We start from the raw sequence: 18,048 nt of genomic DNA, 5'->3' as shown, positions 1-18,048 counted from the left end.
GACATGGACACAAACAAGGCATTGAACCCTATGTATGTAGGATTTGAGGTTTTCACGGCTGAGTGTCTGAAGATTGCCGTCTTCTGGGTTGTTGCGCCGCGTAGTCTGGACATCTACCAGACTACACAGCACGACGACCCAGAAGACGGAAATCTTCAACCCTATGTGTGTGCAGCATGCACTAGAGAGCCATATGCAAGGACCACGCCAACAGGCGAGTGCAGTGGCTTACTCAGTACAGTGCAGCAACACCTGAAGTGATGGCTTGTGGTCATGAACATCAGACTGTGGATAGTAAATAACTAAGACTTTCAGCTGCCCACTACAGCAACAAGTATGCCTATACAAGATAGTTTAATGATTGTTCCGATGATAAGTACTTCAAGTACGTGACTATACAATAAATTAAACCAAAGTAACCTTTTCCATACCTGCCATAAATAGACGTGCTGACTTGGGGTGAAGATGGCTGTCTTCTGGGATATTCTGCCATGTAGTTGTTTTTTCTTGGCTCTACAACCTAGTTGTGGGTTTTTGCCGCCTCCTTTTTTGGATGTTTCTTGGTCTTAAAGTGTGCTTTTATGAGTAGTGAGTGACCAGCCCACTGACTCTGCACAATTTCTACTCAATCCTGATTTGACTGCCAGAGCCATCTAGCAGTTAATCAGGAGACTTGGGTGAGAAATGACCACTGAATTTTGCTTACAAAACATCTTGTATCATGCTCGTAAGGTTCTTATACATGACATAAATCTACAACATGGGACTGCCGGCTTTACTTCCCCTCTGAAGGAAGTTGTGCTACAAATTTTTATCACCCTTAAAAATCCATAGACCTCGGCTAGGATTGAACCCGCGAACCTTGGTTCCAGTAGAGAGCACGCTATCCACTAGTCCACTGAGGGCGACTCTGCCATGTAGTATGGCAGGTTTTGACCAGTGTTTCAGAGGATCTTATTGCCTCCATTATTAAGGCAATGAGGCAGTAATCTTCTGAGATCCTGAAATCTTGCACAGTATTGAAATTTGAGGGATCCATATATGATACCAGTTTGGAAAGTAAGGAAATTCCTCTTTACAGACTCATATCTCACAACAGATTTTTTCAAAAACAGGATTGCTTTTTTTCTTTCGTGCACTGTATACACAAATATAGCAAACATTATCCAACTCATAAAGTGTGTCAATCTGTTTTTATGTCATATAACTAAAATGCCAAATATCAACAGGAATTTAGATATGATGTACAGCACAAAGCAGTAGTAGTACACTTCCTTAGTAGGCATACAGTCCATTATATAAATGCTTCGTGGTGATATAAAATATCACCAACCAAACACGTACTCCATTGCTTTAGAAACCATGCTCGTACTCCTTCGTGGTATATTAGTTTGTGCAAGCACCTGAAAATAAACACAAATCAGGTAGTAGGGTAAAAGAATATAATAATTTAAAACAATTTTAAGTATATTATCTTTATAAAAAGAATGCAAGAAACGAGCCTTGTGGTGGACTGTATCCTGTCTTACAAACCTAGACAACAAAGAAAGACAGTGAATGTTCATATTTCATATTTTTTTGTTATGCAGCCCTGCACAAACTACTAAAGTCTCATATTGATCTTTGTTCAAGCGCCAGAAACAGAAACATGGTCCTACTGCAGTGTATGTTGCGCATGAACCAACGAAGAGCCAGTTGCTGGTTTGATTGTATATTGCCTTTGTAAAAGCATTGTAATGGAGTACAGACATATTCAGAAATGACAATATAGAATAACATATAGGGTGACAAAATAAATAAATAAACAAACAAAGGTCGCCAATTTGAATACCTGCCGTGGCATGAAATATTTATATTTCTGAGTAAGAAGCTGTATTAGTTTTGCAGGACTGTGCAGTATAACCTTGAAGGAACTGAATATCTATCCTGTATACACAAACATATGTTATCACAGAAATATAGAGTACAATAATTTTGTCACAACTTCATGCTTTCTGCAGCTTCTAATATTATGAAAGGACTATGAAAGTATATTTATAGCTTAATATACACCTGAAGGTGGTTACCACTCTGCCATAATTATTCCAGACAACCTTAATATGAAACTCAACCCAACTGACTGCCACCTCAGTATCAGATTAAAATATTACTGCTCTTTTAATATAGTCTATGCATGTAATTTCTAGCCAAGGGAAAAATCAATTTAGTATAATATGTAAAATGAATAAAAAAAGTTTGAAATTTCTTTTATGAAATCAATGTGCATTAACGATTCCTTTTATGATTCTTGCCAGATAATCACAGTTTCCATCTACTTATCACCCTGAAAAGCACTCTGTTTTAAATTTTCTCTAACTTCTAACTCCAGCCTGAAATGAAAATGAGATATAAAATGTTATACATTCTCTTAAATCAAAAAACCCATCAGGAATTGAGTCGATACCTGGAGATTTATGAAGTTTTAATTTTCGAATGGCAATTTCAATATCAGTAAGGTTCAGTTCTGGGACAAAGGGCTCTGCTGTATATACTTGACAGACCAAGGACCAAGCTACGATTAAATTTCATGTTGAAATAGCCCATTATGAGGACAAAAATGTGGTGACTATACATGTGCCAGGTAAGGTAAGGAGGACACAAACTGGATAAAACTACAAAATAAAGTGCTGGAAAGACACAAGCAAGAATAATGGTTTTGAAATGACCTGCAAAGGTGCAAATATGAATAGGAACCGGTTCCTATTGGTCAGCGCAAAACAAAGCAATGGACGGGCCATCAACAACACCATGCTACTACCTGCCGTCCACCACCAGTTCCCATCTGCGAGCTCGCTACAGAGAATTAGACTGTTACGCAGCTGTCCTGAGGGTCAGAGCAGAGATGGCTCTTGAAATGTTCCTAGAGGATATGGTTTATTCACCATTCAGCCACTGGACGCAGCTGGTAGCCCGAGAGTCTTTCATCATGTACATACATTGCTTAGTAATTTACCTATATTATTTGCTGAGCATTAAAATGAAGGGATAAAGAAATAATTTTTCCATATTCTGCAATTTACACAATTCTTCATCAAACCCAGAAAAGTATAAATTGGGGGCTCCACTGTATCTTGAAATTCTGGTATACACAAGGTTAAAAAGGTGAACATAGTTTTTCTACCACATACTTCAACTTAAATTTTTCTCCCATAAATAAAATTTGACATGAATTTGTATTGACAATCAGAAAGGACATGGCCCTAGAAGTTATTTTTAATAGGCATTTTTCACTGATAAAGTATCTGATATTAAATCCGCTCCGAGACGCCACTACAAAAGCACTGGATAGGGAAGAATGGCGGCAGGAGATTAGTCGGGTCCTGCAATTCGAGGTTACGGAGCTTCAGTCATGAGGCAGTACGACGAAGAAGAAGAGATTAAAAGGGATAAGAAGTACACTTTGGTGAACTATGAAGAAATGGTTAGTGTCATAAATTACGATTACAATGAGAAGACTGGCCTAGTAGTGAAAATTTTCATTCTCATCTTAACACTCAAAGTTTCTCCAAATTTGTATCTCAAACTGAAACAGTAATTCTAGAACATGCCTACTATTAATTGTTGGTATAACTGCTACTGTATGTCATAAAGTAAAACAATGGGGGATGAAGGTGGCAGAAGTCTGCAGAATTAATTTATACCAGTATGTAAAAAAACTAACAGACTAATATTCTATACTTTTCAGGCCAATATATGATACAATTTAATGCCAGATTATAATTACAAATTATCACATACTTGAAGAAAGAATAGACTTAGAAGTTTGTTAACCTTACTCATTTATTCAGCTAAAAATTGCACTAAGAGATACATGATTTTGAGAATCCGTGCTCACTGTTCATACATTACCTCACTGTCTGCCTGAGCCATTCTGTACGCTTGCCCTAATGGTCGGATGTTGGCAAGTTTGCTGTCTGGAGTACCAGAATATGATAAATTGGGTGTACCTAATCGATTAGGTGTTCCAGTGAAAGAAGCAGGTGAAGATATTGACTGGTTTGGCATGCCTCGTGTACCAGAAGTGCTACTGGTGGACTCCACAAATGACATTCTCTGATATGGAGCATTTTCTTTGTTTCGGATGTCATTTAAAATCTCCTGTTTGAAAAAGCAATAGGAACATCACATTTGAATAGTTCACAACTTATTCAAATACTTTAAATTAAAATACAAGTAAATTAGTGCTAGATTACACCTGCATTTATCAGGGAACTGCATTATCCTGGTGGTTCAGTCATTGTAATAATAATCAATAAAAGGTTCATGAACAACTGAAAAGTAAAAGTAAAACTGTCCCACTTTTTTGCCATGCAGGCGCTTGGGAGGAGAAGTGGTATAGCTCCTGATCATTCTTGACCTCAGCACTAGATGGAGGTGAGTGGTCAGCATCACACCCCAGCCGCGCTTTATTATTATTTTATTTTATATGACCTGCTCTTCAGTGCCTTGAGCATCTGCGGGTCCCAACTTTCATTGGCTTTGACCTATTAGACAGTCGGTAGGACTACTTGGACGAGGGATTGGCCCGTCACAAGGCCTCTACCTGTACACAGGACAGCACAACACAGAAAGCCGCGGACAAACATCCAGCGAAACATTCTGAAAAGTTTTTAAATTATAATAATGTAATTTTGATCATAACACGGTGAGAAACCAACAGCCCTCTTTTTGGTTTCGAATATCAACAAAGGAAGAAAGAAAATAAATACAAAGACTTAAAAATAAATTTAGTTTGATGACCCCCATAGCCACGATATACATGGTAAGTAAAAGCCGAAATAAAAACCTGCTTGGGAATGGAACGCGGGTCAGCAGCATCACAAATAAACAAACTACCACCTGAGTTACCATTGATGAAATGGAAGTACTACACTTTACAGAGTCATTAAGTAACAGCGAAGAAAGCGCAAAATAAAATTGCAATTTCAAAAGAAAGAGTGGAGTGTCTTGATGTCGGTAGACGTTCCTCTGCTAACCAGGCAAGAGATGTGACTGCAACAAGATGGTGCACCCCCCTCATTTTGGTAGGCAGGTGACTGAATTTTTGAATCAACAGTTTCCAGACCGTTGTCTGAGGTGGTCGATTGCTCGGCCAGCAAGATCACCAGATCTTTTGCCCTTAGACTACTTTCCCTGGGGGTCACATGAAATCCCTGGTGTCAAGTCAAACAGTAGGGCTGATTTCCTGAATCGTATAATGAACTCTGGTGTTAACATAAAAAATGATCAAGACTCTATGAAGAGGGCTGTTACTTCAATTACACAAAGGGCTAAACTGTGCATTGACAATCAGGGTGGCCATTAGAGTCATGTAAGTAACATAATTAAAAATGCAATTTTAATAACAACAATAATGTAACCTAAAATTAAATGGAAACAATGTAAAAGTTACAAATGCAATAAAATGCTCATTATCATTTTCTTGACAAACCATTGCAGATTGGACCCATTTTTAACTTTTCAACTCAAAATGATCCTGAGTTAAGCTATGGACATCCTCGCTGCGGGACACCTGTATACAGGCATGCCTCATTTTATTTCGCTTCGCAAATATTGCGTTTTTCACAAATTGAAGGTTTGTGGCAACCCTGCATCAAGCAAGTCTGTCGGCGCCATTTTTCCAACAGCATGTGCTCACTTCGTGTCTCTGTGTCAAATTTTGGTAATTCTCAAAATGTTCTTGCATTTTTTTAGACATAATGCTATTGCACACTTAATAGACTACAGTATAGAGTAAACATAACTTTTATATGCACTGGGAAACCGAAACATTTGTGTGACTCGCTTTATTGCGGTGGTCTGCAACCGAACCGGCAATATCTCTGAGGTATGCCTGTACTTATGCAACATATACTTATAAATGCTTTTTACCTGATCTTTACATAACATTACGCCTATCATGATTGTTCCACCAAACACTTTTCCACTGTTACTGAGAGCTTTCCGACTTTCAAGCTTGGTTTGGTAGCGTATGTGCATCCAGTTTCCTTTAGCTGGCATTCTTTTCTCCAATATCTTGCCATAGTGCGAAAACTGAGACAGAATATACGACGCCGCAGAAGGAGGGAAACCAAATACAGTAACCCAAGTATTTTGTGCTTCCTCTATTTCCGTCCATGTGGTATCATGATGTGACATCTCTGACAAGCTGCTTCTGAAAAACAGGAAATCCTTTTTATTACCATTAATTAAAGGTGAACTAATGTACAGTTAACCTCACATCGTGTATATTTCCAATACAAATGTACAGCACAAAGGTAAACAAACTAAAAGATATAAAAGTGTGAATTCTATTTTTAGATTACAAATCTGCTTCATATACTGTTAAGAAGGAAAGTAACTGGAATGCCTAAATTTGAACCTCCAATAATGAGTAATTACAGTATTCAAACACAGTTGAACACCCACCAAACTCCCTGTTAGTATTAAGTTTTAAACTGATATATAAAGGCCCAAGCAGATTTTTCATATCCTACAGTACTGTTCTGGGCTCCTTGCATAACTCTTTGTACTGTCCTCTTACAATTTGCTTTTAATCATTCCACAGCATTAAAGTAATTTATTTGGCAACTATGATGTTACCTATTCACTTCAAAAGTATAAAATAAATAACAACAAAATGGAACAGTTTTCTGTTGTGCACAGGAAAACAGTTTTGAACACTGTATTTTATTAAGATTAAGAAAGGCAGTTCACAATTGAAGACACCGGAGCAACAGTGGACTAAGCCACATTTTATAGAAACTCAGAAAAACTGAGATAACATTGTTGTTCTAATTCCACATTGTAACACTCTAAAGGAAAAAAAATTTAAAGATGATAAACCACATATGGGTGATTATTACTGTTGCTCCCAGTAACAGCATTTCTTCAGTAAATGCATGCATTGCCGAACACGGTGGACATTTCCAACACATAATATATAGTTTTTTGTTCTCTTATTTCAGTACAACTTATTCTTTGACAATCAGAACACAAATGGATTGCATGACTTTTTGAGCACCATGTTTAACTTAAACCTAAAATGGTATGCTTATATTGACATCTTACAATCACATTTATATATATCACAATCATAAATAAGCTAAAGTTCTATGCATGAAAGCAAATTAAGGTTATAAAAACAATAAGGTGTATTTTAGTCTCTTGGTTAGGTTACCAGCTTATCAAGAATGAGTTGTTATAATGCACACATCAAACGAAAAGGTAATTTATAAACATTAATAATTAAAAAATAGTTGTGAAAACAATGATAATTATTTCCATGTCTATTATTTTCCAACAAAGAATACTCTAGTCTTGTGTGAAAACCTAACCTGTAATCATTATGACATTTTTGGCCCATTACTGATTACTTACCTACACACATCAGATATGCATGTAATCAATTTTACTCACCTCATACATCACTGCATTTCTTATTACCACTCAATACACACAGCACATTCTCCCCCTCCCCTTTTCCAGTCTAGTTTTTTAGGTTATGTTCTGCATAAAAATTACATGAATACAAGACATAAGGAATGGAGCGTGACTGTATATGTCCCCTTCTGATAAAAAATCTCGCTTAATAATTTAAAACAATTTCAATGCATATCAGAAATTTGCTGCAATGAATAAATTTTAACAATTTCCAGAAATTCATTGTAAAGAAAATTCTACGAATAATTGTCAACTTTATTCTTCTCCATTTGTATGTAATAAAAGATGATACTTACATTTGGTGGAAGGATGAATCAGGATTACTTGTTGGAGTATGAAACTCAGTTGGTGATGTCAAGGTGTCAAACAAACCTCTGGTTGGTGGACCACTCTTCTCTACTGAAGTATGTGGCGTATTCAATAACAGCTGAGCTCCCCTGTTCATACTACATGTAAAAAATGGAGACCAATTATTACATTTTAACATTTACAGAAAAGTCAGTCTATTAGGACCATGCTATAAAATATATGCTAAGATTCAATCACAAAGCATTTAAGATACTGCGGTAACAATCAGAGAAACAATATGTGTTTCAGGAAGGACAATCAACAACAGACAGTACCTTTATAATTCAACAGATAATTACCTAAATTTAATGTAGAAATCAACATGGTACTGAACATGCAAGAAATATTAAACATCAATGGATTTCTGAAAAATTTAATACACCATTCAAAGTTTGAAATACAAAAAAAATAATTATGATGGTACTGCCCTCTGTCACCTTCATTTAATACTGTATTTATATTTTATTATCTATTTATTTAGTGTTCTGTCTGACGACAGGTCCATATGAACAGGATCCTTCCATCCTTTTCTCGGACTGGAACCTGTTCATATACGTTCTTGGCAGATGATCCAGAAGTGGTTTGCCATTGCCTTCTTCTGTGTGTGAATGGAGTAATTGTTGGGATGCCACGGAGAAACCGGGGAAGCCCCCGGAGGAAAACTCCGTGTTGCCTAGACCACGGCCTTGCCCAAGTTATAAATTTGGGCACCGCGGGGATCGAACCCGAGACCCCAGGATTGCAAGGCCAGCGTTCTAACCGCTAGACCACCGTGGCAGTTTATTTATATTTATGAAGCCATAAATTAATGGCAGAGAAACTTTAGTATTAATAATACAAGAACAAACTGTTTACTGTTTGCTGACAACTAAGTAGTAATTGCCAGAACACAAGATCATACGTAAAAAGAAATGAGCTAAGAAAGAAAATCCAAGATTTAATTTTAATGTTTAAAATAATACACTGAAAACAACACCATTCACAGACACAGCACATTAAGATAACAGATTATCATAGAATTGAAAACGGTTGTAAGTAGCTTTAATTATTTGCGGTGTAGTATTTCTTATTTTAGAAATACCGACACAGAAAGGAAAACAACACAATATAAAGAACCTTAAGAAATAAGTCAAGAGATACATAAATAAAATTTTATAAAACCATGGCTGTCCTCAAATCACATATACTCTGTGAATTGTTCTTCTAGTTTACAACAGGAAGACATTTTAATCATTTTCTCATAACCTTACACTGGCATGCAATTTTGCTTCAAGAATACTGGAAACAAATTTCATATCAATGGGATGTAAATTATTCTGCAAGTTCAGTGACACAAAAAAGTGACAGATGTTTTGAATAATGATGAACATGACTGTCACTGGGAGAACTGTATATAAACAAAAAGAAACGCGAAATTTTACATTCTACATCAAACGCAAGACATGTACGTAGGTGGGAGAAGAGGAGATACGGTACTTACTTGTGTATAACAAGTGTAAGTGTGTAACATGCACTCTTACTTTTGGATTCGAAAATTTGAAGTCAAGTATTCGCATATAACACACTTCAAAATAAATCACAGGTAGTGAAAAAAATTTAAAAAGATTATGCTATATGAGATATCTGAATATTAGGCAGACACAGTTACTACTCACTTTTGTAGGTGATATTTTATCTTTCAGCATAATAATGAAAAAATAATTACCTAGACTTACGAGATTCCATTGGATCTGGGGTAGAACTTCTCATTGTAGGTAATGAACCAAAGGACACATGTTTCGAAGCTTTTCTTGGGCTTCCAGCTGTGTTTGGAGCAGTAGTAGACTGAGACATCAGCACAAAAGTTCACCATATGTTAATGTATTGCATGTGTCAGAACATAAAATAAACGTACAGTAAATGTATGTGAATCATTTCACCTCCATTAACAGAATAATTACAAGTTTGAACACAGTATTTCTTCTACTTATAAAACCTAACTGCATTAAAAATGAATTCTGACCCCTCAAAATTAAATCCAGGTACACATTAACAGAAATATGTATTTATATAAATTTACAGTTTTGTTCATTTCTCCTAAGAAGCAATTTGTAAATATAAAAGGCTAGTTCAGCATTAGTACTCCTCTTATCTTGGAAGTACCTGGTTTGAATCTCAGCTGGGACATCATCTACTTTGCATGAAGTTTCTCATCATTTTCTCCATACTCACTTAAACATTCTAGTACTTTGCAGAACGCACAGACCATTGATACATTCATTATACTAGTTTATTATGCAAGAACCCTATAATAAGATTTGATTATACAAGTTTTGTATGTACATAAATGGGGCAGGCACTGAAGCAACCCTTGCACCGTGACCACAGACTGATCTTTTGTGCATCTCTGTAATCCTAATCTGCTAGTAATTCATTATAGCAATAAAGTGCAGTGTCCTATTTAGTGTGATCTCATGATAATCACCTGGTTTCAGAAGGGACCCGCTCAAATGGCATCTTTATACAATCTATGTGCAAACAAGCCAAAAAATACAGACCTTGAAGAATTAACACTGACAACAAATGCAATAGTCTTCTCAGATAATAAGTTATGTCAGCACGCAATGAATTTCCAATGTTTTGGAGACTGAATCATAAGGAATTGATGTGATGAGTGACAGCTGTTCATTAGTGCATACACACATACATGCATATGTTCATGCGCACACTAGCAAATATACATACAGTCACTTCTCAGGATAACGGGCCCTAGGAGTTCATGCAACACTCATCACATCAATCACTGCTGAGAGAGACAGGGACAGTCATCGAATTCTTGGAAATTCATTCCACACTGACAAGAGAGAAAACTGTATTGCACTCTGGTTCCATAGAAATTTAAAGTCTTAAACTGACATCAAAAATTTTAAAGTCATAAATACCTAAAGCTTTAATTAAATCTTCTTATAGAAAGTTATGTTACTTTTTCTTTAATAAATTATCTGCAGTCACAGACTGCATTCTGAAATTTCAACATTATATTTTGTACATAAACAATTCTGGAATGTTCCAGCCAAAGAAAACATTCCTAGTTTTTCTCTTGCACACTGTTCAGTACAACTGGATCTTTATGAAACATATTAAACTGCAAAGTGAGTCAGTTTACATGACAAATTAGCTTCCATTTTTAAAAAGGATACTAATGAGACTATTTTGTTTCAGTCATTTAAATAATAACCTATTCACATAATCAAGATCAGAGAGACAAAATATGTACATCTAATTAAAAACATGATATAAGTTTCATAAGATAAGATAAGATACATTTTTCAAAATTACTTAATATCAAGTAAGGAAATTGAACCACATATGCATTAATTTGTAACACAATAAATATATATATAAATAAATAAATGATTTCAGGTTCAGTCAAAAAAGCTAGTGAAACTAATAGGAATGTGCTTAAATGAAACCTGTAGCAAAATTCAAGTAGGTAAATATGTATCTGAGACGTTCTTCATCAAGAACGATCTAAAACAAGGAGATGCTTTGTATCCGTTGCTCTTTAACTTTGCGCTAGAATATGCTATCAGGAAAGTCCAAGATAGGCAGGAGGGTTTGCAATTGAATGGGACACATCAGCTATTGGCATATGCTGATGATGTTAATTTATTGGCTGACAATATAAATACAAGAGGAATGCAGGTTTTACTAGAGGCTAGTAGACAGGTGGGGCTAGAAGGAAATTCAGAAAAAACTAAGTACATGTTAGTATCTCGTCATCAGAAGACAGGCGGCAGAATTATCTTAGGGTGGCTAATAAATCCTTTGGAAGTGTCACAAAGTTCAAATATTTGGGAACAATAACAAATCAAAATGATACTCATGAGGAAGTTAGGAGGAGACTAAATTCCGGAAATACTTGCTACTTCTCAGTTCAAAATATTTTGTCTTCCTGTCTGATTTCTAAGAACCTGAAGATTACAGTATACAAAACAATAATCTTGCCTGTTGTTTTGTATGGGTGCGGAACATGGTCTCTCACTCAGAGAGAGGAACACAGATTGCAGGTGTTTGAGAATAGGGTGTTGAGGAAGATATTTGGGCCTAAGAGGGAAGACGATGGGGCATGGAGAAAACTGCACAATGACGAGCTTAAAAATCTGTACTCCTCCCCCAGTATTGTCAGGGTCATTAAGTCGTGAAGAATGAGATGGGCTGGGCATGTAGCGCGCATGGATGGGACAAGATGTGTGCACCGGGTACTGGTTGGGAAACCTGAAGGGAAGAGACCGCTGGGGGAGACCTAGACATAGATGGGAGGATAATCTCAGGCGGGATCTATGGGAGATAGGAGTTGAAGGAAACTGCATTTTGTTGGCCCAGGACAGGGTCCGGTGGAGGGCTCTGGTTAATTCGGTGATGAACCTTCGGGTTCGGGAAGCCATCTAGTTAGTTAGTTAGTTAGTTTCAGGTTCAGTCAGACATATGTAACCTACAATATAAAAATCTAAATATGTTTGAAAGCAATATTAATTTTTTTTAACATTATAAAACTAAACAGTTCACGAAACTGTCTTCTAATAGGGAAATGTTAATTTTGTCATGTGAAAACCTCATTCAAAATTGTTCTTGTTTATAGATCACACCAAGTAAAACTTCCTTGTCATTTTTAGCTGACAATACAAATTTTCTGGGGGGTGGGGGAGAAATGTCAAAGCGTGAATTTGTCGGTAGCATGCTATGAACCTGCAATTTTATACGCTATCATGGAGCAAACCAAAGAGTGAAGGGATACAGTGGAATCCAGTTAATTGGGACACATCGGGACTAGAATACCTTGGCCTAATTAAGCGGCTGCCCCAATTATGCAAAGTTCCATGTAAAGAGTTAAGGTTTGTTCTTTAAGACTTGTCCCAAATAAATGGCTCCTCCAAATAACAGGAATCTACTGTACTTGCATACACCGTTCAAGCAGAGGATGCAAGCAAGCAATTGTTTGGTGAAGCCTTGCTCCTGGAGAAAGAATGACTTTTCAAAAACCATCAATTGCAAGACTTGGGAATTATTTTTCAGACACATATAATTTGTATTAGCAGTTAAAATTTGCGTGGAAGTATTACTTGACATGATCTATAAATGAGCAAATTTTCAGACAAGGTTTTAAGATGACATCATTGATGGTTCCCTTGTAAGTAGTTCTTAGTCACCTCAAATACAAATAACTAACAAATTCTCTAGTAGCAGAACCCACAGATCCAACGCCGACAACACCAAAGCCCGCCACCAACCACAATCCTGAGCCAACTTCATCAATATATCATCCTTACAGCCCAAAAGTTGCAGATGGAGGTACAGCCTCCAGTTATGAAGGTTAGCTGTGAATATATTGAATAAACAGTCGCGGACAGCAGATAAGGAGTGGTCCTCCAGAATGGGAGTTGGGCGTAGGGTTAACAACCCTCCGCAGTAAAAATGTTTTACGTTATAAAAACAACAAAACTAAAAACTGACACACTACAAAAAATATGAGCACAATCCCAAGAAACTAGTTTTCATATTACTTACTCCTGGAGTAGATTCACCCATAAGAAACTCTGGAAGATAAGGTGATGTAAATCCTGGACTGGAAGGGCTAACTTGACTGGCAACAGGTGAACCTAGTGACATTGGCTCCATTTCTATAAAAATAGAAAAGTAACAATTTTTATGCAATTATTTAAACTCTGCCATAGTTTCACAGGATCCATTAGCTATCTTTATACAGCGTTGGTCAGCATTCATTCATCATTCTGATTTACACAGTACTTTTTGGCTAATGGGTCTAAATGTTCTTGGGATTATTTTCATTATTGGACAATAAGATATAAGACCTGGCATTCTCATGGCAGTAAAGCTGTCAATATTGTTCCTCTGAGTTGTAATACCAAGCAGACTTGCAGATACCAATTTTTCAGAGAAACATCTTTCATTAAAGCTACTAGATACTGGGTTCTAATACATGGATCTATCAGCTAAGAGCAGTGAGAATGGTGTGTTTATCCTTCACTTCTAATTCCTCCTACAGTTCACACTAAAAACAACACTGAGAAAGGAAACAATCTTGCCAGTGAATCTGATTAACATATTTATTTGTGGTTTATTTAATGCTGAAAGAACTGAAGAAAACTACAAAAAAGTGGCATTTAAGATAACCAGTCAGCTTAGGACCCTCCAAATACATACACGGCTGGATGTTTGATTAGTTTTGATTCAGTTGGAAAACAATAATCCTACAAAACATTGTATATTTATATTTGTTATTATTTTTAGAGTGGTTCAGTGTGGACATAACAACTCTCTCTCTTTTACCAATAAGAACCAACTGGCAGGGTTGTGACATGCCAACAGCTGTGTAGGCAGACACAGGAAGCAAATACACTTTAGCACAGGCACAAAATCAGTATAAAACCTACTGCACTGCCAATAAAAACTGTTGTCATTCAAAGCATACTTTAATAACAGATACTCATGAAGTGTTATAAAAAAATATATCGGAGGCCTTGTTTGAGCAGTTGACTGAAGGATAAAATGGTTGGGCCTATTTTGTGCAGGAAAATGCACCTAAACAAAAAAATTATGGTTGTGTTCAATGAACAAATAATTATTAAAAGGCAATAGCCATCAATGCCCTGAATATGAACATGTGTGTTTTTATGTCTTTTAAACATGAAGTACTAATTCATAGAAATAAACTATATTCTACATAGGACTATTAAATAAAAATATAATGTTATGAAAATCATAAACAACCCTACTCTTGTCACAGTCATCTTCATCAATATCTATCAAAGATTTTGGGCCTTGTGGACCCGTTCTGCCCTCAATCGTCCAGGAACCTTTTAAAAGGGTGCCCCTTATTTATTTTCCTATTGGTTTCTGTTTCAAAATTAGATGTGGCAATCTGTCCTTGTCCATTCTTCGTACACGCTGAATCCAATTCCTTCTGCATCTGTGATTTTTTTCTAATATTGGTTCTGTTTGCAGTTCATTGTGGATGTCTTCATTCCATTATGATCTCTCCATGCGTATTTTTCTGTCTTAAAAACTTCATCTCTGATGCTGTGATTCTTAATTTGTCACTCGGTATTAAACAGCCATGATGTAGATTCAAAATTCATTTCTAGATATCCTCTTAAAAATTTTTGAAGTAAGTTTCTTAACCAGAACTATGAGGATATCTGGAAATGAGTGAATTGCTAAAGGCAGCAAAACATCTTGCAGAAATAAACTTTGGCCATACCTACACTCCTCTATGGATGTGAAACCTGGACAATAAAACAAAGTCCCACTTTTCATTACTTAGCTCTGTTATACATTCTTTAATTGCGTCTTCATTTACAAGTCTGTTTTTTTCCTGTAATTATGATAATTGGACATTAATTCTACTATTTTTATAACTATCAGTTCAACATCACAATCAATGAGAACAAGTAATTCCTTATACAATCACTATCAAAGGCAGGACTGGAGTAATTTTAAATTCTTGTGGGGAAATTAACTATTAGTATAGGATGAAAAATTTTAGAAGGGAGTTTTAGACATATTTATGATAACTTTCAGTTATATCATTAATATTAAAATCACCACAAATGACAAATTCTGCTGTTGGTTTATAAAGATAAGTTATAATGTTTTCCAACTTGTTTTAGAAAAACTTCAAATCACCTGTGCGGGCTCTGTATATGGTTAGGATATGTATATTGGATTTTTTACATTGCAATTGCACACTACAGCATTCTATGCCTTGTTCCTTGCAGTGACACAGTATATTTAACTGATTAAATTTTGGATTCGTTTTGACAAAAATACTCACTCCTACTTTTGTCATATTTTGTCTACAGTAACTAGATCTTGAAGTATAAATTTTATGGCTGATGTTTTCATATGGTGAGCAGTTAAACACAGAATGAGAGATGCGCGTGTAATATTTATCAGCAATGATAATTTACCAATTATACTTGAAAGACTTCCTAATGTTTTGATGGCATATCACAAAATTATCTTCACTGTATAATTTCCCAAGAACTAGTTAAATGAGGTTGGTATTTCTAGGTATTTTCTACAGCTGAAGTATTATACTTATGACTTGTTCCGCCTCGTAATTGCTAGCATCTATTTGTTACTTTAATAAAACACCTAAAGTATATAACCTGAAAACAAAGCGTAGTGATAAACTCCAGTCGCGGATAAAACGAAAATTCTCACACCAAGATTCAAACCACCACAATGACCATCAATACCACAGATGATCACAACTACATTAGTCAAGATCACAGTTAATATTAGTGTGAGTTTCTCTTCGTAGTTTTCGCGGCTGCTCTCCAATGTACAACATCCAAATCCTCCATGAAAACCGCAGCTGTGAAGAGTAAAGAGTGGTCTGCTACAGTTATATTTCATAGTAGAAGTATCTCTCTCCTATTCCATAGAAGAATTTACATCGGAGATGGCTGTCTTCTGCGATGTTGCCCCGTGTAGTCTGGTAGAAATTTACCGACGTATCAAAGATCCTTGCTGTCTCCATCATCAGGGCGATGAGTGAACTTCTACCAGACTACAAGGCGCAACAGTCCAACAGACAGCCATCGTCAGACTCACAGCCGTGAAAAACTCAAACCCAGAATTTACATTACCCAAAAGTTTTCAGCTACTATTTATATATGCAAGTAATAGTGGGTTTGTTTCCTTGTGCAACACTGTTTGAATGCAAATTACAGTCACTCACTCTGTGGTGCAGGGTATTCTTTGAAAACTTCATTCTACACTCGGCTTGTCAAAGAAGAGCACACTTTATGGAACCCTAAGGTCACCATCGTGTACACAAAAGCCCGCCATTTGAGCCAGCTGCATCCAGTTCGCACCATAAATAAGACACTAAAATAACGCCCTTCGGGGGGTTAGTTTAGTGTCTTATTCAAGTGTTTTAACCCTTGAGTAAGAAACTAAACTAACCCCCCCCGAATGGGGGGTTAAAACACTTGACCAACCCCCCTCCAGGGGGGTTGTTTGAGTTTTAAAATCTTGAGTAAGACACTAAAATAACGCCCTTCGGGGGGTTAGTTTAGTGTCTTATTCAAGTGTTTTAACCCTTGAATGAGCAGTATGACTTGAATGAATATTATTAGTAGTATCAGATTACCTTGTTGGTGCTGGTAACGTCTTCTTTCACATTTCTTCGTTCGGAGGCGATATGCTGCTGCTGGAGCAGTGATCGTGCGATTGGCTTAATAGTTTTTGTTGTCAAGCGTTATTTGTTTACTCGGCATAGTGTTCCACAACAATATCGAGTATAAACAAATATAAGGTGACATTGTTGATGACGTCATTTTTGACGACGACGAGGAATCACAAATTTTTATAGTAAAAAAAAGTAGATTAATGGAATAATTCACTTGCGTGATAATCAAGCTCATACAGGGTATACACAAAAGAATGGTGCGGTTTCAAAAGTTAATAACAAAATTATTTCTCACCTTACACGGGCACAACATACAATTATGACGATTACATTCTACAACTTAACGGAGCTCCTCCCCATTTTCACAGGAATGTACGAGTGCTTCTCAATCGTGTTTGTCCACAGCGCTGGATCGGACGTGCTGTTGCAAATGGAGACAACAACCTTCTCCCTTGGCCACCCCGTTCACCAGATCTTACACCGTGTGATTTCTTTCTTTGGGGGTTCGTTAAAGACCGTTTATGTACCACCATTGCCCACGTCCATCCATGAACTTCGTGATCGGATAACGCATGCACTGCAGGCCATTACAGCGGACATGCTACACCGGGTCTGGGATGAGTTTGATTACCGTGTGGATGTGTGTCGTGTGACCCAGGATGCACACATTGAAGGATTGTTATTAACGCATGAGAAACTTGGACAGTTTCCGCCGCTAATCGTGTATGTTGAGAAATAATTGTTTTATTAACTTTTGAAACTGCACCATTCTTTTGTGTATACCTTGTATTTCCAGCCACTGAACGTCGTGGTTGAGTGGTTAACACTCCTGCTTCGTATTCCGGAGGTCCCGGATTCAAATATTGGCCCAGAGACCAGTTATCCTGACTGGGTTTTTTGTGGTTTTCCTCAGTCCTTCCAGGCAAATGCCAGGATAGTACCTTAAATGAGGTCATGACCGCTTCCTTCCACATCCTTTCCAATTCACTATCACCCTCTCAATTGATGCTATACAGTCTGAGCTACTGAAAAAGCATCGT

General features: G+C 36.7%; 1 protein-coding gene across 6 annotated transcripts; it reads right to left on the bottom strand.

The window, feature by feature from the left end:
• Positions 1-1,176: 1,176 nt before the first annotated feature.
• Nup35 (nucleoporin 35) lies at positions 1,177-17,054 on the bottom strand. 6 transcript variants are annotated; one of them, XM_087359212.1, is made up of 7 exons: positions 16,970-17,054; positions 13,357-13,469; positions 9,515-9,633; positions 7,758-7,907; positions 5,911-6,193; positions 3,889-4,137; positions 1,177-1,403 (listed from the first exon to the last, which is right to left on the bottom strand). In XM_087359212.1, exons 2-7 carry the CDS (start codon positions 13,465-13,467, stop codon positions 1,326-1,328), a joined length of 990 nt encoding a protein of 329 aa, XP_087215338.1. In that variant the 5' UTR covers positions 13,468-13,469; positions 16,970-17,054; the 3' UTR covers positions 1,177-1,325. The 6 variants fall into 6 exon arrangements, with proteins under 6 accessions (XP_087215338.1, XP_087215341.1, XP_087215337.1 ...); XM_087359215.1 differs by lacking the exon at positions 16,970-17,054 and adding an exon at positions 15,981-16,147 and having other exon boundaries at positions 5,911-6,190; XM_087359211.1 differs by lacking the exon at positions 16,970-17,054 and adding an exon at positions 15,981-16,141.
• Between the last annotated feature and the right edge of the window lie 994 nt (positions 17,055-18,048).

This window comes from Zootermopsis nevadensis, unplaced genomic scaffold (genome assembly GCF_977971745.1).
Source record: "Zootermopsis nevadensis isolate Lab colony 2312 unplaced genomic scaffold, Znev_1.0 Znev_ptg000031l, whole genome shotgun sequence".
NCBI classification, from domain to species: Eukaryota; Metazoa; Arthropoda; class Insecta; order Blattodea; family Termopsidae; genus Zootermopsis; species Zootermopsis nevadensis.
Note: the sequence above shows the minus strand (reverse complement) of the source record. Positions and strands in the feature narration are given on the sequence as shown.

What these genes read in the sequence shown, in the direction of transcription:
- Nup35 (XM_087359212.1), bottom strand. Translation starts at nt 13,467, where the DNA reads ATGGAGCCAATGTCACTAGGTTCACCTGTTGCCAGTCAAGTTAGCCCT. An exon ending in TGGGTGAATCTACTCCAGGA is followed by an intron (nt 9,634 to 13,356) that starts GTAAGTAATATG and finishes CTGATGTCTCAG; the next exon opens with TCTACTACTGCTCCAAACAC. An exon ending in GATTCATCCTTCCACCAAAT is followed by an intron (nt 6,194 to 7,757) that starts GTAAGTATCATC and finishes CCTGTTTTTCAG; the next exon opens with AAGCAGCTTGTCAGAGATGT.